Source organism: Chaetura pelagica, unplaced genomic scaffold (genome assembly GCF_000747805.2).
Source record: "Chaetura pelagica isolate M959 unplaced genomic scaffold, ChaPel_1.0 scaffold275, whole genome shotgun sequence".
Lineage (NCBI taxonomy): Eukaryota > Metazoa > Chordata > Aves > Apodiformes > Apodidae > Chaetura > Chaetura pelagica.
The window spans coordinates 9,417,945-9,438,317 of NW_009953486.1; the positions used below are offsets into that span (position 1 = coordinate 9,417,945).

At 53.8% G+C, this 20,373-nt stretch overlaps 1 protein-coding gene across 1 annotated transcript in view; it reads right to left on the reverse strand.

Annotated features, from left to right (window-relative positions):
* The window catches only part of PLCG1 (phospholipase C, gamma 1), a 41,195-nt gene that overhangs the window by 10,754 nt on the left and 10,068 nt on the right, over positions 1–20,373 (reverse strand). The window contains exons 2-19 of the mRNA XM_009998797.1: positions 17,117–17,269; positions 16,121–16,214; positions 15,512–15,559; positions 11,261–11,345; positions 10,340–10,423; positions 9,985–10,007; positions 9,030–9,102; positions 7,945–8,046; positions 7,056–7,174; positions 6,264–6,349; positions 5,744–5,864; positions 5,153–5,321; positions 4,600–4,722; positions 3,591–3,692; positions 3,178–3,365; positions 2,686–2,886; positions 2,102–2,221; positions 1,642–1,822 (exon numbers count right to left, since the gene is read on the reverse strand). Of these exons, the coding sequence (XP_009997099.1) occupies positions 1,642–1,822; positions 2,102–2,221; positions 2,686–2,886; positions 3,178–3,365; positions 3,591–3,692; positions 4,600–4,722; positions 5,153–5,321; positions 5,744–5,864; positions 6,264–6,349; positions 7,056–7,174; positions 7,945–8,046; positions 9,030–9,102; positions 9,985–10,007; positions 10,340–10,423; positions 11,261–11,345; positions 15,512–15,559; positions 16,121–16,214; positions 17,117–17,269 (2,072 nt within the window). The remainder of the gene's footprint in view (positions 1–1,641; positions 1,823–2,101; positions 2,222–2,685; positions 2,887–3,177; positions 3,366–3,590; positions 3,693–4,599; positions 4,723–5,152; positions 5,322–5,743; positions 5,865–6,263; positions 6,350–7,055; positions 7,175–7,944; positions 8,047–9,029; positions 9,103–9,984; positions 10,008–10,339; positions 10,424–11,260; positions 11,346–15,511; positions 15,560–16,120; positions 16,215–17,116; positions 17,270–20,373) is intronic.

Below are 20,373 nucleotides of genomic sequence, written 5' to 3' on the forward strand. Positions count from 1 at the left end.
CCGGGTGCTCACTTGTGGCAGGCACAGGGGTGCCTAGAGACAGATGGACACGAAAGTCCTTCAGCCCAGAAGATCCACAAACAGCTGCAACACCCCCCAGTCCTCCATCCTGCCCTGGCACTCACCGATCTGGCAGGAGGGCACATCCAGGACACCTCCGAGCAGGTCTCCCAAGGGGCTGTTCTCATCCAGCTGCTGCAGGGAATGAAGCACAGGCAGGATGGTGCTGGGCTGGGTGCTGGGCAGTGCAGCTGAGCCTGGGGGTGCTGCACACACACTCCTCCCACCTCCCCTCCCTGCTCTGCCCAGGCACTAGCTCACCTCCCGCTCTGGCTCCAGGCTGCTGGGACCAGTAATTTCTTCGACATAGTTAGAAGGGAACCACAGCTGCTTCGTGCCACCATAATCTCCTCTCCACCTGGAAGGGAGGGAAAGGGAGGGAAAGCGTCAGCACCCACCACGGGATCCCAGAGCATCCTCACTGAGGGTCACAGGAGACAGGCAGCTCCTCCATCATCTGCTTTTAGGGTTTGTGAGGCTTTGGGGCTGTGCAGCTTGTGGGCAATACCCAAATGGACCCATCTCTCGAGGGGACACCCCTTTGTAGGGATCATGACTGTGTCCCTGAGAGAACAAGGGGTCTCAGGATCAACTCACCAGCCTCCTTCCTGTTTCTCCACATTCTGGATGATGGCGTTTTTGGTGAAGGTGAGCTCATCCTCCCGCTGTGCTTTGTAGTCAAACAGGGCTTTGACTGCACACTGCAATGAGGAGGGGTCCCGTGAGGCCAAGCAGTGGACAGACACACGGACACCAAGCCAACAGGTTGAGAGATCACCTCCCACTGCAAACATGGGGGGTGGGAGGAACTTGAGAGAGGCACATCATGTGCAGGCAGCATCCAACCCTGCTGCCAGACCCTAGTGACCCCTGCAGAACAAATCAAGGCTTCCATTTCTGCCAAACCAGAGGTCACAGGTCTGGCATGGCCCTGCACAGGCAGCTTCCTTTGGGCTGGAGCCACCGTTGGGTTTAGTTTGAAGAGTTCAGAACAAAAGGCAGCCCAGCCTGGGAATCTGCAGGCTCAGCCTGGAGTGTGAATCCCTGCATGGTCCAGAACTGTGTGTACAACATAAGGCTCTTGAGAAATGAAGAGACACTGGCTAAACACTCAGGCCCCGCAGGTTGATTCATGCCAAGCAGCAAGACTGTACCTTGAAGGTGGGCATGGGGTTGGCTTCCACGTAGAACCCGGGGTGGCGTCCCTCGTAAAGGGCTCCGTAATCTGGCTCCTGTCAAGGCAAAGGGCCAATGGTGACAACTGTGGCTCTGCAGGAGAACAGCTCCCCCACCTTGGGGAAGGTAGGGAGACCACCCCAGGAAAGGCACAAGACTGAAGGTGATGCTGCACACAGCAAACAGATGCCCAAGCCCACATTCCCTGCTGACTTGGGTCAGAGGGGCAGCAATAAATCTCACTTGAGCCAAGAAGTGTTTCCAGCAGAGCATGAAGGCCCAAGGGGCGTGGATGGTGAGAGAAAGAGATGGCTCACACGACACCACATCAAGGCACCAGCTCAAAACAGACCTATCTGTCCATCATCCTTTGGCTTAGCTCTTCCCACCACCACCCACACTCACCGCTGTCCCTATCTTCTCCAGGGTTTCCTCGTTGATGGGGTACCTCAGCTTCATCTTGCGGTACAGAGGGTGCTTTTCATAGTAGCTGATCAAGTCCACCAGGCTCTCGAACTCGGAGTTGCCGAGCAGCACGGTCTGGCCCTCCTGCTGCACTCGGCAGTGTTTGATCTTCCCTTCCGCCCTGGCAGGTGGAAAGACAGAGAGAAGCCACTTGGCACCTGGCAAGAGAGGGTCTCTGCCTGAAGAAAAGACAGCCAAGCAAAAAGGTGCCCTCAGGCTGAGCCATCTCGCACCAGGAGACGGGAGGAGGAGCAGGGTCTGACAGGCTCTCACAGGGCTGCACGGCTTATCCAGGAGTGAGAAGAGCCCTCTGAGGGCTCAACGTCAGGTTCTTAGCCCCTCACCTGCTCTTTCACACCCCGCAGCGTCCCAACCCAGCACCCTTTCCCCAGGGACCCACCGGAAGGAGATGGCGTAGGAGCTGGGCTCGCTCCTCTTGCGCACCAGGAAGGCTCCGTCGCGCGGCACCCGCATCAGCATGTGCTCGGCCTGGGCCCGGGTCAGGTTGGCATGGTACCACCTTGCAGGAAAGACACGTCGCTGTGCACAGGTCTCCACACACCCAGCTCATCCCTCACCTCTGCCATGTCACACCATTTCCCCCTCCAGCCCACCGAAAACTGCCTGAACCCTCCAAAGGAGGCAGGGAGCAGAGACCAACAGATACATAACACTGCAACAGGGTTGTCTTCTCCTTTCTGTGGGACAGGCAGGACCAGAGCCATCTGGGGACATGAGGGGTGGGTGAAGGCCATACCAAGCTCAGTACCTCCCTCCTCTACACTGAGTCTCCAAGACAACCAGCTCCATCAACAACAAAGCTGGCCAGCATGGCTGCTGTGACACAGAGGGCCTCACGAGGAGCAGTCAGTGACCAGGGAGCCCCAGCAAGGAAGAAACGACTGCAGAGACACCTGGGAGGGTTTCCCATGGGGTCCCAGCTGCCCAGCAGACATGACCCACCCTCCCCAAACACGCACTCACTCTTTGCTCTCATGGGCATTGGTCTGCGGCACGGGCTCCGTCAGCCTCATCTCAAACTCGTTGCACCTCAGTGGCACCTCCTGGTAGTGGGTGATGAGGTCGTAGAGGCTGTCGAAGACCAGGTTGTCCGTCAGGAAGAACTTGGGGCTGCCAGCATCCTGCCGCGAGTGGATCCGGCAGTGCTGCACCTTCCCGTTGCGCCTGAGGAAGAGGGAGGGAGGGAGTAAACCAGGGTTGTCCCTGGAGATCTGGCATCTACCCCAGGCACAGCTCCAGTCTGGACACAGCATTTCAGACCCTCAGAAGACCTGTTGCACAAGGGTCACTTTGCACTGGGATAGCGAGTTGACGTGCTGCTGGGGCACAGAAAATAAGGGGAGAAACCCGCTCGTGGGTCACTGGCGAATGGGACCCCACCACTGAGGACAGTGTCAAGATGAAGCCTACCCCAGCAGACACAGGGAGCAGGGGGCTGGTGCCTGTGGCCCTCACCAGAAGGAGAGGGTGTAGTCTCCAACAAAGGTCTCGCTCTCTCTGACGAGGAAGGAGCCGTCGGGGGCCCCGGTCTCGATGCAGTACTCGGTCAGCAGCCGCTCCGCGATGTGCCGCCCGTCGCGCCCCGCGCCCAGCTTGCCGTGGAACCACTTCTCCATGGAGTGCAGCTCCGTGCTGTTGCTCACCTGGCAGACGGGAAACCCAGCACACCTTTGGGTTACCCAGGGCAGGCTCGTGGCGCCAGAGTCTGCTCTGTTCTGGGGGCTGCTGGCCAGGACCAGGGAGCTTCTGAAGCAGGTCCCACCTTTCCCACCACGGGAAGTCAGCTGGCACTGGAGATGCTCAGCTCCTGGGGAAGTCAAGTCCTTTCTCTAGGGGAACAAATCCCCATCACACAAGGAAGCCCTCACCTCCTTTTGCTCTTCCTCATCCTCGTTTCCTTGGTCACTGGTTGTCTCCCCAGAGTAATAGATCTTGCTGCTGGTCAGGACAAAGTAATGTGGGTTCCACTCCTGCAAGGAAAACAAAACTCTAGGAAAAGAGACCCCCGTGGGAAGCACCAAGCTGGCTCAGCCCCCATCCATGGGAATCATTCCTTCTTAATCAGCGCAAGTAGTGAGGGTGGTTTGGGTTTGCAAAGGACAGTCACCAGCACACTGATTTCAGAGGAGTCACAGGAGCTTCCAAGACATTCCCCAGGTCCAAAGCACAGATGTATCAGCAGCAAAAACCCAGCGAGTGACAGGTCTTAGATATAAAGTGACTGCAGGTCACACTGCAGACACCCCCGCGTGTACCAAAAGAAGGTGACCAAATGAAGAGCAAACCAATGCAAACAGAAAACACTGTGTGTGGATTCAGCACAGGGGCTACCAGAGATGAGGCTATCAGAGGTGGTCATGTGGTTTTACCACTGCCCTTTCCTATTCTCCAAAAATGTGACTTTGCCTGGCAGAGCCTCAGCAAAGCAAAGCAGCTGAAGAAGTGGCCTGTGTGTAAGTAAATGCACACAGTGAGATGAATGCTGGGGGCTCTACAAAGCAGAAGGCTCGCTGAGGTGTGTTAAGGGCCTGGGCACTTGGTAGGAGGCAGGTCTGGAAAGGCAGGCCATGGCTGGGACTTCCTGCAGCACCAGACCCAGCCTGCACTGATTACACAAGAGCAGCTGCAGTGGCTCAGCCCAGAGCTCCCTCTAGCTCAGCCTCCTGCCTCTAACAAGGCCCAACAGGAGAAGCCTAGGGAAGAGCACAGGAGAGAGCCAGCTAACAACTCCCTCAGCCTTCAGAGACCCCTGAGAAACAGCACAGACCAAGGGCCTCAGCTCATTTGCACCACAGCCCCTCCTTCCAGCACCAGGCAGAGTCACTGACAGAGCCCACAGAGCAGGGACAGGGTGACAAGTGGGGGAAAGAGACATACGTGATTGATGGGGTCTTCCAGGTAGAGGATCCCGTTCTTGATGGAGTTGCTGATGTCATTCTCCGAATACATGACGGACGCGGGTAACTCCTCGTAGGCACTGCCCTCTGCCAGCTTCTTGTGCTGTGGGATGGGAGCAGGTCAGGCACCTTGAGGGGAGCTGTCACCCAAAAAAGCAGCCTGGATTTCCTAGTGAACAACACTAAAACTCCAGGTTCCTCCAGACTAAAAGGACCAAGCTAAGACCCATGCCACACAGGTCATCACATGGCACTGAACTCTCACCCTTTCTTCTCAGCAGTGATTCCTGCAGCAGAAATACCAACAGACCCCAAGCTCTCAAGACAGGCTGCACCCAGCTGCTGAGCTCATTTCCCAGCAGCTCCTCTGAAGCAAGAGAGTTCTTTGTCTCTAATTGTTTTTAGCATCTCCACTTCCAACCCTGCATTGGCAACCAACCCCTTCCAGGTAAGCAGCTGCCCTTGGTCCCACACCTTCACCCCATCTGTCCCAGTCTCTCCACTCAGGAGCCCTGCTGGGGATGGGAGTTCACCTTGATCAGAATCTTCCTCTTGAGCTGGTTTGGTGAGGGAAGACCATCAGCAGAAATATCTACTGGTTTGGTCAAGAGCATGTCACCAAAGACTTTCTTGAAATTCTGAGCCATGTTCCTCTGCTGAGCAATGCTGCAGTGGTCCTCAATGGACAGAATGACAGGGAAACTGGGAGAAGGAAAAGAGCCATCAGAACCAGCACAGTGGAACCAAAGCCTGCTGAGCTCTGTTTCAAAACCTGGCCTCTGTACCCTCAAAGAGCAGCTTGCACTGACAGCAATCCATGCTGTCTTGAGCATTCACCATAACCACCCTACAGCAAGGTGCCCCCACCACTGCTGGCAATGGATAGACTGGAGAAGGAGTGGCAGACTACTGGGGTTTACCCAAAGCCTTCCCTCACATGGCTCTTTTCTGGAAGAAATCTCCCTTCGGCTGGGAGACACAACAAAACACTTTCTTCCCACCAAATCCCAGGCACATGGTCTCTGGATAAAGGTGGGCTTCACTTTGCTACAAGCCTGTGTCTACTCTCTCTTTGCCCTCCTGGCAGCTCTGCTGGCTGAAGTCCAGATCCCTGCTGTACTCACTCGGAGGTGACAAAAGCATGTTCCTTGATGGTGACCAAGACATCAGAGAACTTGATCTTGGTGGTTAAGGTGTGTCCGTGGTAGATGACTGGCATGCCATCGGGACCATCCCAGCAATCCACTGAAAGAGACCCAGGGGGGAAACTCAGCCCAAGGGCTGGAACACAGGCAGGATGCAGAGACAAGATGGAAGGAGCTGCTGGAAACCACGTTGGATGGTAACAAAGGAGTGAGGTGAAACTCCAGGTCCAAGCTAAGACCCATGCCACACAGGTCATCACATGGCACTGAATTCTCCCCCTTTCTTCTCAGCAGTGATTCCTGCAGCAGAAACACCAACAGACCCCAAGCTCTCAAGACAGGCTGCACCCAGCTGCTGCAGGGACCAAAAACTCAGGCACATACCACCCGGGCCCACAAAGCCAACGACCTCAGGCCTTTCAGCACACGATGGTGACGATGCTGCCACCACCCTGCAGCCCCCCGAGCCCCCCTGCCCCAGGAGGCCCTGGGCACTCACGCTCGATGCAGCGGCAGCCCATGCGCAGGCAGCGCGCATAGGCCTCCAGCGAGGACTCGCTCGAGAACTGGTCCCCTGTCAGGTACCTGGCATGTGAGAGAAGACATCAGCAAAGCAACAACGTGGGTACGGGGGTCAGCTGGGACATCACAGCCCTGCCTCTGCAATGGGAGCAGCAACTTTCCCCCAGAGCTGCTTTCTTCCCCAGGTGAGGGGTTCAAGCTCTTGAGGTCCAGCCTTGCTGCTGGTTCTTGAGATGAGCCTCAAAAAGCAGTATCAGCGCTGGTGGCACAAAGAGCACAGGCAGAAGGAGCCCCAGAGCAGGGTTAGACCAGCTCTTGCAGGCAGACAGGAGCTTGCTGCCTGCCCTTTAAGGCTCTTGGTCTTTTAAATTTGGGCTAAAGTGCTGCCACTTCATCCCATGAAAAGGGAGCACAGACAGAGCCGGTCTGCAGAGAAAGCAGTTCCTGCAAGATTCTTCTAGCAGCAGAGAAGGAAAATGGCCAATTTCAGCCTGCCAGGATATTTTCACACCTGACCTTAGAGGGTGTGGAAGATGACACTGATAATGGTAAGAAATCACTAGGGTGACAGCCCAGGTCTGAAAGCACAGTCTGTGAAGACATGTGCTGCTGACACCAGAAGGACAACCTCTGATTTACTGACTCTGGTTTGGAAAAGTCTACTTAATCCCTCCTTGGGATGAGGCAGAATCAGGAGAATCCCGCCCTGGCACAGAGGAAGAGGACACTGGGAGTGGATGGGTGGAGAGAGTCACCCCCTAGTCCTTACGTGTTGTGTGAGGAAGAGATCCAGTAATGGGAGAGGGGGTTGTTCATGTTCTCCGGACACACCATGTCCAGTTGTGAGTTCCAGATGCTGTTCTCTTTGGAAAACAGGAAGGTGAGAAACTGCTCAGGAAGAAACAGAAGGGAGTTAAGGATGTGGAGGAGCTGGGTGCTGTGGTTTAACTTCACACACATCTCACCCTCCGTGCCAGGAGCCACCGAGCAGGCAGCTCTTTCCTAAGCTCAGCACAACTGGCCAGAGGCAACTGAGACAGCACATGAGCTACCTGACCCAGCGTGCTCAAGGAACCACAGCTTTGGCATGGCCACCTGTCCTCTGAGCTGTGCCAGAGATCTGGGTACAAATCCTCTGACCCAGCCAGCTGGAGACCAATTAATTGCTCTGCATTTCATTTTGCAAATCACCAGGCAGGCAATAGCTCACTAAGGCCATGTGGGTCAGGGGACCTTTGCACCCGAGGTGGTCCAAACTGCCAGTGACATGGTCACCTACAGTTGATTTTATTCTTTTGGTTTTAGCTCTTTTGCTTTGAAAAGATCCTTACATGCCTCAAAGGGCCATTAAGCCACACGCAGCCCCCCTTTCCTCCTCCAAATCAACTACCTGATGAGCACTCACAGCTGCACACACTCAGCACAAGAAGAGAGCCCAGGAGTCATTCCTTTTGCCAACCAGCTCTTGAGCAATGTGGTAACCCACCACGTTCATCTCCTATAGCCATGCAGTTTACAGGAGCTGTGATCTTTTGAGCACCACCACCCACCATGAGGACACAGACAGCAGAGCTGTCACACCACATTGCACGTCACACTGGGGATATCACACCCTGCTCCATCTCACTCCATACACACGAGCATTGAAGGTGTCTTACCTCATCCAAGGAGAAATAAGGCTCATCAATCTCCCTCAAAGGGTCTCTCAGAAAGTTGAACATGAATTCCTGAACCTGAAGGATATCAGCAGCCCAGAGCTCCTGCAGACACCGACAGACATGTGAAGAAGCAACCATTTCAGACTGTTATTCAAAAACCACATGCAGCTCATCCAGCTAGAACATTTAACCACTGAGGAGGCAGTTTTTCACACAAGACCATCTCTGCCAGGAATTCAGCTGTCAGCACAAGTGCCGGATAGCACACAACTGCAGAAATCTGCCCTCTTCCTAAGTGGCCTTCACTTCTTCAATGCCATGCATTTTTCTCTCTGATAGCTCCTTTGCACACATCTGCCATCCCTCCTCCTCCAGCAGCAGAAGCCAACTCAGCTTCCTTTTGCATCCCTCTCTCCCTGGATTTCTTTCATTAGGCTGCTAAAAGGCTGCCTCTCTCTGTGGGTTAACTCTCTGCTTGCTGCAGGGAGGCACTGGGGCGAGATGGGGAGGATGGTGCAGAGCAGGAGGTCCCACACTCTCATGGAAGGCATGGTTGTGCTTTCATGAGCCACCCCTGTCCTCTTGGAGAAGACCAGCAACGAGACAGGAGCCTGGCAAGAGCAGAAGGGTCAAAGGAGCTGCCTGTGCATGTCTGAGCATGCTGTGCTTGCTGAAAGAACTAACATCACTTTTAAGCAGCAAGATCAGCAACTGAAGTGATCTGCTCCTTCTCAGAAGCTGCTGAGACCTCCTGAGCAGACTGTGAACCTTCAATACCAGCTGAGGTCACAGGGACTGGGCAATTCTCCACTGACCAGTTCTCTCCTGAAACTTCAACTGCTCTCAAATTGTCCACTCTTTTCTGACCAGAGTGCCTGGCTGAGGCCAGGTTTGTTCTCACCAGCACTTCCCCAGCATCACCTCCTGCTCCAGAAAGGATGTGCTCAGACTGTGGCTGTGCCAGGCAGAGAAGCCCAGGACCAAATCATCCCAGCTCCACAGCAAGGCTACCCTTGGAGTACCAGATCCCTCCCCACACTGGTGCCAACCCCTTTGTCCCTCCCCTGGACCTGTGTCAAGCTCACCCTCTGGTACTCCAGCAAGAACTTCTGCAACTCCAGCAGTGTCACCCTGAAGTGCTCAGGCCTTTCTGCACCCCTGAAAAGCAGGGAGAGAAGCTTCAGTCACTCAGGTACCACATTGTGCCCACCATGTGAGATCCCATCCACAGTCATCCTGGCACATGCAAGCAAGATGTGCCCTGAGCAAGCAGTGCTGCAGGAGCAGTGCAGGATGAGCAGACAGAGCCAAGGAGGGCATGACAACAAACACACAGCAGTGTCCACAGGAGATGTCTTCATCTCAGAGACTGGGACTGCTCCTGGAGCAGCCCAGGGCTTACACTGCCAAGGGTACAACAACATGAAACTCTGGGGAAAGGCAGTGCTGGCTGCCCTGGGCAGAGGGATAAATCAGATGATCTGCTGAGGTCCCTGCCACCTCTCTTTTCTACAGTGGTAGGAAAAAAGAGGGGAAACCATGGGGAAACCTAGACAAGTTAACATGTCTTTGACTCTTTATCTTCTCTGTCTAAACTCCAGCTCTTTTCACCACAGCCAGGATGTGGCCAGGGTAGGGAAGGGCAGAGCTGGCAGTGGCACCACAGGCACTGTCTGGAGTGGAGCCAGATGGGAGGGCACTGTGCTCAGCCTGCAGGGCCCCTGGCATCCTTACCACCCATGGGGATAACCTTTGGGAGATGGCTCAAAGTCTGATTATTTCATATAAACCAGCTGACTGTTTCTGGAGGTGGCTGAACTGAGCTGGGTCACAATGGGCTGTCTGGGAGGAAATGAGCCCTGACTTGAACTGAAGTGTCTACAGCAAAGATGGTTATTCAGAGCATAACACAAGCAGCACGGTGGCAAGCAAGAGGTTTGCAGCATCTCCCCTCCCCAGCACGCTGCTGCAGGCACCAAAACACATCACAGAACAAAAGCAAACAGCCCTTTTTCCCAGCAAACACAAAGAATTATCCACCTTTCTAGGAACGGGACATCCATCTGCAAAAGAAGAACCACAAGCATTAGGTTTGCACTCAATCTCCCCAGAATATGTGAAAGCACAAGCTGACCAAGGAGACAGCAAACCAGGACTGTGCAGCTCTGCTTTCCTCCTGCCATGGCTCACTCAGCACCTCCCCCAGCCCCAGCAGCACCTGCAAACCAGCCTAAAGCAGGAACTGCTTTACTCCCCCTCATCCCTGGCCCAGAGGGAGGAGACAAGAGCTATCAGCTGAGAGCAGCAGGGTTAAAAAGGCAATTAAAGAGGGAATGCCCACTCACAAATAGGGTCTTTCCCTCCCCTTCTTGGCCCTGGAGAATTCAGCTCTTACCATTTTCTGGGCGCTGAACATCAGGCTGCGGTAGAGCTGTGCAAACTGCCCGTACGTGATGTCCCCATTCCTCTGCTCCATGTCCTGTAACAAAAAAAACCCCACCAACAACCCAGAGGTTTTACCAGGGCCACAGGCAACTGTGCAGGGTCTGAGGAGTCTGCCCTCCCACCAGGATTCCCATGGGAAAAGGAGAAAAAGAGCAAAACCTGGCCAGACTGTGCCTATCTCTGCTGGGACCCCATAGTGCCCAGGACAGAGGCACATCCTAAACCAAGGTCCATGACTCCCCAAGCTCACCCCCATAAAGGCATCACAGTGCTGATTAAAAAGTGTTGCCCTTTACTTGAATAGTTACTGAGTGATCATTTTGGTTTTTGTTTGCAAAAACAGCACCTGAAGTGTCTGGAAACTGCAAGACATGAACTGTGTCCTCTCCTTTGGATACTCTGCTCCTTGGCCTCAGGGTGTAGTGCTGGTGGGAACAGCTGGTCAGCACCAGATGACCCTTTGTTCCTGGGTCTGCAGTGGGATGCAGGACCCGGGATGCAGGACCCCGGGATGCAGGACCCCGGGATGCAGGACCCCGGGATGCAGGACATCTCCTCACTGCCTGTCCTCTTGCACTCTCCCCCACCAGGGCAAAGCCCCAGACCAGGAGCAATGTGAGGCACAGGGGAGGCAGGGTGGGGTGAGGAGAGGGTGCTGCCCACACAGGGGCTGGGGTGTGGCAGCCAGTGGGAGCTGGCACCTCTTCAGTCACCACGTGGGTGGGGGCCCTCCCGGGAAAGGCTGGAAGCTGCTGAAATATGCAAACGTGCCGTGGGAGTTGAACCACCACCAGGCTTGGCTCCAAGGCAGGCAACAGGCTGCAGGGGGTCCCCAGCCTGAATGAGAGGAGTGGAGGGGTCACACACTCACCGTGAGTCTCTCCCGCAGGAACCTCATGTTGGGGACCCGGTAGTTGACCTGAGACAACATGTTCTTCAGATCCTTGGCAGAGATCCTGGCTCAGCAGGGAAAAGAGGGGAAACACATTGAGCAGCTCTGGGATGGAGGAGTCTCACCAGGGACTGGGACACCCCAGGCACTGAGGGTCATGGGCTGTGACACACAAGGATGGATGTGTGACCCCTAGAAGGACACCAGGGTTGGGAGCAAAGGCAGAACAGAACATTTTTCACCCCAATGAACTCTGCATCTATGCTTCACGTGGGAAGCAGAGAGAGGTGCTTGCATCCCAATGGGAACTGCAAACACTGCTCCTGCAAGCTCCTGCCACTGCAGGGCAAGTCCCAGCACCCTCATCCCACTTGAGCCGATGCTGCAACAGGCACGTGCTGCCTCCTGCTTTATGGGAACAGCCAGGGAGACACATTTTTCAAGTATCTGTGTCCCAAAATGGATGCTGGGAGACCAAATCCCTTCCCAAACTCCTTGGCCTGCACAGGGAGCTGGAGGGCAGGCTCTGCAAGCGGTTTAGACGCTGCTAATTTTATCCTCAAGAGAGGAAAAAGGCCACTTCCAGTGTCCAGCCACAGGCACGGGGCTGCCACGTTGTGCCCAGCTGTGCTCCCCCAGCCCCTGCCACACACACCACTGACACGAGGCAGCCAGCACAACCATCCTCCCCCAAGGCTCCTCACACCAAACGTGCCACTTCCCAGACCAGGGAAGGCTCTGGTGCCAACCTGTGGGAGGCAGGAACAAGCAGCAAGGAGCCCTGGGCCACCCCTGCCTGCTCCAGTGTCATTCCCCCATGGGGCAACAGCCCTGCAGCAAGAAGAAACCACGGATGTCTCCCATCTGCACAGTTTTAGAAGCCAAGAGGACCATGTGCAATCATATTCTGGCAGCTCTTGCCTTAAAAGCAAGTCCTCTCAGTCCACCCCAGGAATCACAGAAGCTGCTTTTTCCCCCCACTGAGCAAGTGGGAGCCCAGAACCCTGCAGGATGCTCCCCCATCCTGCAAAGCATAGGGCAGGGCTGACCCTGGGAACACTGAAGGCTTTGGGAAGCAAATATAAACATGCCAGGGAAGATGTCCCATGCAGGACCATGCTGCCATCTACAGTGATGCCCAGTGACAGTGTGAACCACACCCCTTTTACACCCTCCCCTGGAAACGGGATGATGTCAAACAACAGAGAAAGGAGGGATGGAGGGAGCCCCAAGGAGAGGGAGAAACTGCCAGTGTCAGGCGCTGCAGAGACCAGGGTTGCTGCAGCCAGAGGGACACAGAGAGCCCTTGTCTCTGGCTCAGAGCTGTGGGGTGCATGCACAGATGGAGCAGGACCTGGCCTGGCTCCTGTGCTGTGCCCAAGGACCAAGCAGGCAGTGTCCTGCCACTTGCTGGCAGGACAGGAGTAAGAGAAGAAGGCAAATGGCACCAGTCTCCCCTTCCCTCCCACTGTATGAGCTACAGAGCCAGCAACGAGCTCTCAGCATCAGCATCTTCCCCTGCACCTCCAGCTCCCTGGCAGGGTGCTGTGCAACCCAGGGGCAGGGGGGGCCCAACTATGGGGTCCTGGGTGACAGGAAAATGAGATGAGTTGGGGAGCCAGCCAGGAGTGCAATGGTGGCTCATGAGAAATGCCCTCATGCATCAAGGACCACAGGTTACAGCACCTCTCATGGGTCCCCTGTTGGGACAACCAGAGTCCCCAGGGCTACCCAGCAGCAATCACCCCTTGGTGAGAGGTTGAGACAGCAAAAAAAGCTCTTGGAAAAGGATGCAGAGGGGCTGCAGCAGCAGCTGGAGTCCTGCTGGAGCCAGAGCCCAGCTCTAGGGATGCTGGGAGGTTTCACAGGGAGGTGCTGGACCACAACACTGCTCATGGATGCAACAGCACCAGGGAAGATGAGAGCAAACCCTGTAAAGGTTATGACCAGCACTTCCCTCTCTGTTTCAGTAGGAGGATGAAGTATGGGAGGATTTTATTTACTGAGTGTTTATTAATAATGCTGAAGTGTTGGAGACCTCTGATAAACAGCTTGGTAGTATTTTGAGAGTAGAAAGTAAAAATCAAATAAACAAACTAATTTCTTCCATGGTAGTTTTTTAAGGTTTCATGACAAACAGGCCAAAGGACAGAGCCACCCCTCCCCCAGGGGATGAAAACATTCCCCCACCTTGGCCTCCTCTGCTCCAAGCCGTGGGCAGCTCTCCTGGCCAGAGGTGAAACAGTCTCCTCTGCAGCAGTTAGGAAAAAAACCCCCAGCATCCTGTTATCCTTCTCTTTCCACCTAACCTCCCTTGGAAAAACAAATACCCAAAGGTCCAGCAGCCAGTGAAAACAGCCAACATCTGCAGGCGTGCTGGAAGGTATGCACAGGCACCCAGCTGGGGGAAGGCAGAAAGGGAACTGGAGCAGGAAGACTGGGTGCAGGGTGAGTGTGGGTTACAGGAACGTGGGGAGTAATTTCTTCAGCTGCCAAAAACCTGCCTGTTCTGGAAAGGACCAAGGATGGCTTGTGAAAGAAATGTTTTTTAAGAAAACACAACTTGCTGTTCCCTTTTCAAACTCATTTCCAGGCTGAGAAGCAAAAGCAAAGAGCCCAGCAACAGCAAAGTTAAGGCAGAAATGCCTCACAGGGACACAGATTCCACCCAAGGGATGTACATGCCCCAGAAGGGCTGCCTCTACTTTGCAGAAAACACACGGGATGGTTGTAAAATGGGAAGATCCAAAACTCTTTCCGTGTTCCCCTCTAATGCCATTTTGCTCCTTCAACTGCCTGGGCTAATTAGGTGGTTTGCATTGAAACCTCTCCCCGTGGGGAGGTAAGGAATATCTTGTATTTTGCTGCTTAATTCTAAATGCTAATAAACAGATGATACTAAGAAAAACAAGCAGAGAGATGCAACAGGCTGGCTTTCAGCTCTGCTGACCATGCCTCAGGCAGACAAATCTATACATGCAATCTCTGTCGTCCTGTCCAGATGCCTTTTCACCCGTTTTATTGTATAACCAGATGAAAAAACAGGACCATTTTTTTTTTCCATTTCTCCTGCATTCATCCTCCAACCCCCCCTGCACCAGCCTCAGTGCTCTCCATTGCTGAAGCAGGAAACACTGCACCCAGTCACCACTGCAAACCAGTACACCCTGTATAAAACCCAAGCCTGGATTTGAAAGTTGTCTGGCATATGCAGAGCAGATGTAACAGATTAAAGGCTCCTCTTCCTTCCCTTGCTGCCTCCACGAGGGTTCAATCCTTCTCCTCCTCCTCAAAATCCCCACGCACCCAACGGGGCTCTCACCACACCACAATATAAATCATTGCCAAGGGAAAAATATCCAGCGCAGTGGGATTTCCCCAGTGCAACACACTCCTGCTATGCTGAGAGGTAAATAGGTTCAATTTAAACCCCAGCTGTCTGGCAGCAGGGCTGTCTGCCTGCCTGAAAGGAGAAGTGACACAGAAGGAAGCAAATACCAGCACCTGGGGAAGGGGAGATGCAGCCAGCAGGTAGCTGGGGAAAGCAGGTGATGGTAGCAAAAGCTGAGCGTAGAAGTAGAGCTCACCTCCTCAACAGGGTAACACCCCTTCCCTTATCTCCTCACGCCGGATCATAACCCAATTCTCCTCCCTAATCTCCTCACCATGGGTCCAAGTGACATCTCATCTACCAGGACATCACTGAGCATTCACCCAAGAACCCCAGGAGCAGTGGCCCTGCTGCAGCCCACCAGCCTAGAGGCCAAGCAGTGGGATGATCCAACAGTCCTCCTGGATGGACCTCGGAGCAGAAGAATAAACCAAACAGGGTGGAGAGTAACAAACACAACCCAGTTCAGCCCTGACAGGGTGGCCACAGCCACTTGTTGGCTCACTGGTGTCTGCCTCCTCAGGTGATGGCAGCTGGGGGTGAAGGTGTTTCACAGCAATGGGGTCTAAAGGTGTTGCTGGGTCTAAACATCTAGGAAATAGGGCAGAGAAACAAACCAAATTTTGGATGTGTTGTGGTGTTTTTTTAATTCAGTGAAAACCTGCCAGGGAAGTACTGGGACTTGAATTAAGGTTCTTTGGAAATTTGGCAAAATTAAAAAAACTAAAGAACCCAAGAAAAAAAAAATATCCAAAGCCAAGGCTGGGGTTTCAAACCAAAGGTGACCCTCCCTCCCCAGCTCACACCCTCCTGTGCAGGGGGGTTTGTACCCTCCTCACCTGTCCTCCCGGTTGCGGTCCAGTGAGTAGAACTGTTTCCGGAGCCACCTGGAAGGGAAAGGCACAAACACACACACACTGAGCCCCAGCTCCTCAACAACCAGCCCCTCTGCTTTGCTCCTGTCTCTGGAAGATGCTGAATGTCACGCTGTCCACTCCCACAGCCCTCCTTGGCTCTGTTTCCCTCCCAGAGGCAGCCAACCCTCTTCTCCTGCAGACAACCTGCCCCTCTTCAGAACTGTCCCTTCCTGAAAGTCAGTGCACAAATAAGACCAAAAAGACCAAATATATTCTCTTCTACATATCTCCTCACTGAATTGCTACAAAGAATCTAGGCTGTGCATGCAGAAAAGCATCTGTTTGGTGGTAAAGCTTCATTTCCCTGCATGCAGATGAGATCAGACTCTGGCCCTAAGTGATGTAGCACAGCAGGTCAATGGGATGAAGCCTCTGGAGTGTGGAGGCAGGAATGGCAGGTCAGTGCAGTGCAGAAAGGGATGAGATGTTGTCACTGTGCTCACCTTTCTCTGTCCAAAAAGGACAGAAAAGGGAAAAAAAACAAACCAAAACAAACAAACTACAAGTGTAGGACAAGGACAAGTTCCTCACCTTTCAATCTGCAGGGGGGTGGGAGCCCTTAGGGTATCTGCCACCAGCCAGTTCAGCCCCTTGATCCACATATTGACCTCGTCCTCAGAAGTGGCTGTGGGAAAAGCACAGGAGAAATGGGAGGAAGGGACACAGAAGCTGATCACCAGCCCAGACCTCCTGCTCTCATGGGATGTCCATGGATGGCTAAACCCCTTGTCCCAGCATGTCACACTCTCTCCTCCCTCGAGTTCCCAAGCAGTAATGCTCTGCTTGGCCTGGGTGACAGGCCAGCACTTGCTTGGGAACGTGTGCCAGCTCCTCTGTAACCTCCCTGCCTGCACCTCCATCCTTTTGAGGGCAGAAGAGCTGTCTCTGTCCCTGTGTCTCTTAGCATTAGCCAGAAGGCTGATTTGCCATGGATCTTAAGGAGCTGGCATGACTGGCTCCTCTGTGTGGGTTTCAACAAGACACAAGACTGTCCTGTCAGCAGAGGAGACACCATCGCTCAGCTGATCTGCAGCCAGTGCTTATGAACCTGTCCTTCAACAGCACAAACCTCCCCTCTTCCAATAGCAAAACACAAAGCTGGGTGCTCCAAGCCCCTCTGACACCTCAGAGGGACTCAGGCTTTGTGTGTTGCCATGTGCCACCACCACCATTTCCTTGCTCAGAACTGCAAAGCAGGAGGGAGGGAGATTTTACCACTTCTCGTGTGGGGCCGGTTGGCACCAGGAGGCTGATGAACACCAAGATGGCAGGCTGAGATAAAATACTGCCTTTCCAGCACACATTTGAACTAGGGGCTTCAGTTCACCCAACTTTTGGGTTTACCAGGCAAATTAATTGACTTAACTAGGGTTACCCTGTAGGGAACCAGTGTCATCTTCCCAAGGACACCTTGGTAGGGTAGAGGGAGGAACTACCCAGGGTGATGCCTGGAAGTTTGGGTCCTGTGTTGATGAGGTGCCTGTCCAACCCTACCCAGGCACAGCCCCAAGGCCACGGGTGCTCTACCTTGCAAGCTGAGGGTCTTGAGCCGGAATTCTGTGCCATAGAGGACAACGAAGCAGTGTGACTGGTCCAGCCGGAAACACGGATCCTCCTGGTACCGGTCAAAGTCCCGTGAGTTCTTGCCTGGACGAATCTCTTTGATTTCACGAATATCCACTAGGAGAAAGGGAAAACAAAAGGGGGGTTCAGTGAATAACTCTGAAATTCCCATGAAGGTGGAGGAGAAGGTAGGGCATGGATAAATCAGTTTTAGTCATGTGAAGAGCTGGATTGCCACCCACTACATGATGGCAGACCCAGAAGTGCCTATGGCATGGGGGTACCAGGCTCTGAAGAGCAACCTGCTTTCCCCTGGCTGTGCTGGGAAGCAGGGGTAGGATGGCTGTTCCCAGGCCAGGCAGAGCTGTCTGAGGACAGTGGGCAGGTGCTGGACACTGTGCCTTGCAGAGGAACTCTCTGCATTCAGGCCACAAGTGACCATCACAGCAGCCTCCCAGTCCTCTCCTGCCACTGCTGATGGCACAGGCTGAAGAGGACACTAGAGCTCTAGAACATTAAGACCCAAGTGAGGGGAAGGAGCTGCAGAGACAGAGGCTCCCTCCCCAGAGGAAATTCTAGGAAAGGACTCCTTGCCATAAAACAAAGAGAAACAATAAGAGCAACAAGGACAAAAAAAAAAAACAACAACACACCAAAAAACCCAAACCCAACAACCTTTGCTTCCTGGAAAAATAGTTTCTTACATGCTCAGGGGAATCAAGTAACGACATTTCTGAGTCACGTTTCCAAAGCAGATGATGCTTCTGAGCAATGCAGGATGGAGATTTCTGCAAACCTGGTGTGTAATTCATCCCAATTAAACTCCAGTCACTGCACTCACTGTGGATCGACTCGCCTTTCAGCTCAATTTAGTGCAGTTTCAAACTAGACAGAAACGTGCCCTGCTTATCACCCACAGCAGCAGCGACTGCACCGTGAGGGATGATGCTGGCTCCACAGAAACACCAGGGCAAGCCAGGGCTTGGCTTCAGGAGACTTGTAAACTCTACACGAGCAGCTTGGGACCCTCTCCCGGCAGGATATGCTGTGCAGCCCCCTGGGTGTGCATGTGGGGACAATGGCAGCCTGCTCATGGCCTGACACAGGATGTTTCCAAACTAATCACTGCAATTAGCCTCCCAAACTCATCAAGTCGGGGTGACAGCACAAGAATCATAGAATCATGGAATGGTTTGAGTTGGAAGGGACCTTTAAGATCGTCTTTGTCTAGATCCAACCCCCCTCCATGGGCAGTGACGCTTCCCACTAGATCAGGTTGCTCAGAGCCCATCCAACCTGCCCTTGAACACTTCCAGGGCATCCACAAATTCCCTGGGCAACCTGCTCTAGCATTTTACCATCCACCTCACACTAAAGAATTTCTTCCTAATGTCTAACCCTAAATCTCCCCTCTTCCAGTTTTACTCCCTTACCGCTTGTCCTCTCACTACAAGCCCTTGTAAAAAGCCCCTCCCCAGCTTTCCTGGAGCCCCTTCAGGCACTGGAAGGTGCTCTAAGGTCTCCCTGGAGCCTTCTCTTCTCCGGCTCAAACTGTCTCAGCCTGTCCTCATAGCAGAGGTGCTCCAGCCCTCTGATCATCTTCATGGCCTCCTCTGGACTTGCTCCAGCAGCTCCACGTCCTTCTTCAGGGTGGCAAAGGGAAGACAGACAAGCTCCATAGAATGAGCAGCACTGTGACTTTTTAAGGCATCACCTACTCTTTAGAAATGAGCTGGCTGGAAGTTCAAACATCAGCATGTCCTGCCATAACCTGCCCACGTGTTCACAACCTTAGTGACACAGCAGGTCATTTTCATCCTCAAAACACAGTATCACAGTTAAGGTCTTTGCACCCAGGACATGCACGGCAGGGCTGAAGACTAACCCTGCCTTTGAAGGATGGCAGAGCTTGACCAAGGCAGTGGGAAAGAACTGGCAGCTGGGTTTTCATGCTAGTAGCTACTGAAGGAAGATGCCAAAGTGTGAATGTCCTCCCTGTGCATCACGCTGGAAGAGGTTGGTCTCTGCTCTGGGACACCACAGCGTGCTAACTACACCCTGCACGGAGGGCTAGTAAGCCAGGAGTAAGGCAGAGCTATGGTTAGACACTGCACACCTACAACCCAAAGAATGGAGAGAGCCCTGGAGCAAGCCAGGCAGGTGTCAAAGGCAGAGGCAGGCAGGGAATTCCTTGGATGAAGGGCAGCCCCTGTGAGGACCGTGCACTCAAAGGGAGCAGGGCAAGAACCTCCAGCCCACACGTGCCTGCAGCTGCTTGTTCATCTCTCTCATCCTCCCAAACATGCCTGCATGTGCTGAGGAGAAGGTGGGTTAGGGTTTGGTTTGTGCAGCCCTCTTCTTGCCACAGAGCAGCAGATCAGCCTCTTGAACCCCGAGGTCTCTACCGACTCAAACACCTCCCCGGCCCCTTTGCAGCGGGAAAGAAAATGACTCACAGCAGGAAGCACAGCAAGCACAAATGCCCCCATCCCCACCAAGCAAGTGCCAAAATGCACCAGCACCTGCCTCCATCTCACCCCAAGTCCTCCCTCCAGCATCCCTCTGGCAGGATCCGTGTGTGGGGAAAGGAGAGATGAAGGTCTTGTTAAGGTTTTCTCTTGCTGATTGTGCCCATGTCAGCTCCACGAGGTGCTGCAGCTCCCATGGGTGACACCAGCTTTGCACAGCCCTAGCCAGGACCCACTGCTCCAGGTGAATTGTGCAGCCTCGCTGAGCATTGCACAACATAGAGCAGGGTAAATTCAAACTGGATATCAGGATGTTCTTCACTATGAGGGTCATGAAGCACTGGAATGTGTTGCCCACAGAGGTGGTGGAGGCCCCATCCCTGGAAGTGTTCAAGGTCAGGCTTGACGAGGCTCTGAGCAACCTGATCTAGTCAAAAGGTCCCTGAGCACTGCAGGAGGGGGCTGAACTAGATGACCTTTAAAAGTCCCTTCCAACCCCACAAACTCTGTGATTCCGTGATTCCAACCTTGGTGCTGCTGCTGGCTGGAGGGCAGCAAACAAGCTTGCAGACCTGCAGGCAGGGCCTCCCTGCTCTCCCCTGGCTCTCTCTCACCCTCCCACCTGTCCCCATCACCACCACCAGGCACACTATTCCAGACAATAAAGCAGACTCCAGCCTGTAACTATTTCCAGCACAGTGTGCAGAAACTCCATGTCAAACACAAACACCTCTGTGCTTCCCAGCCACCCTC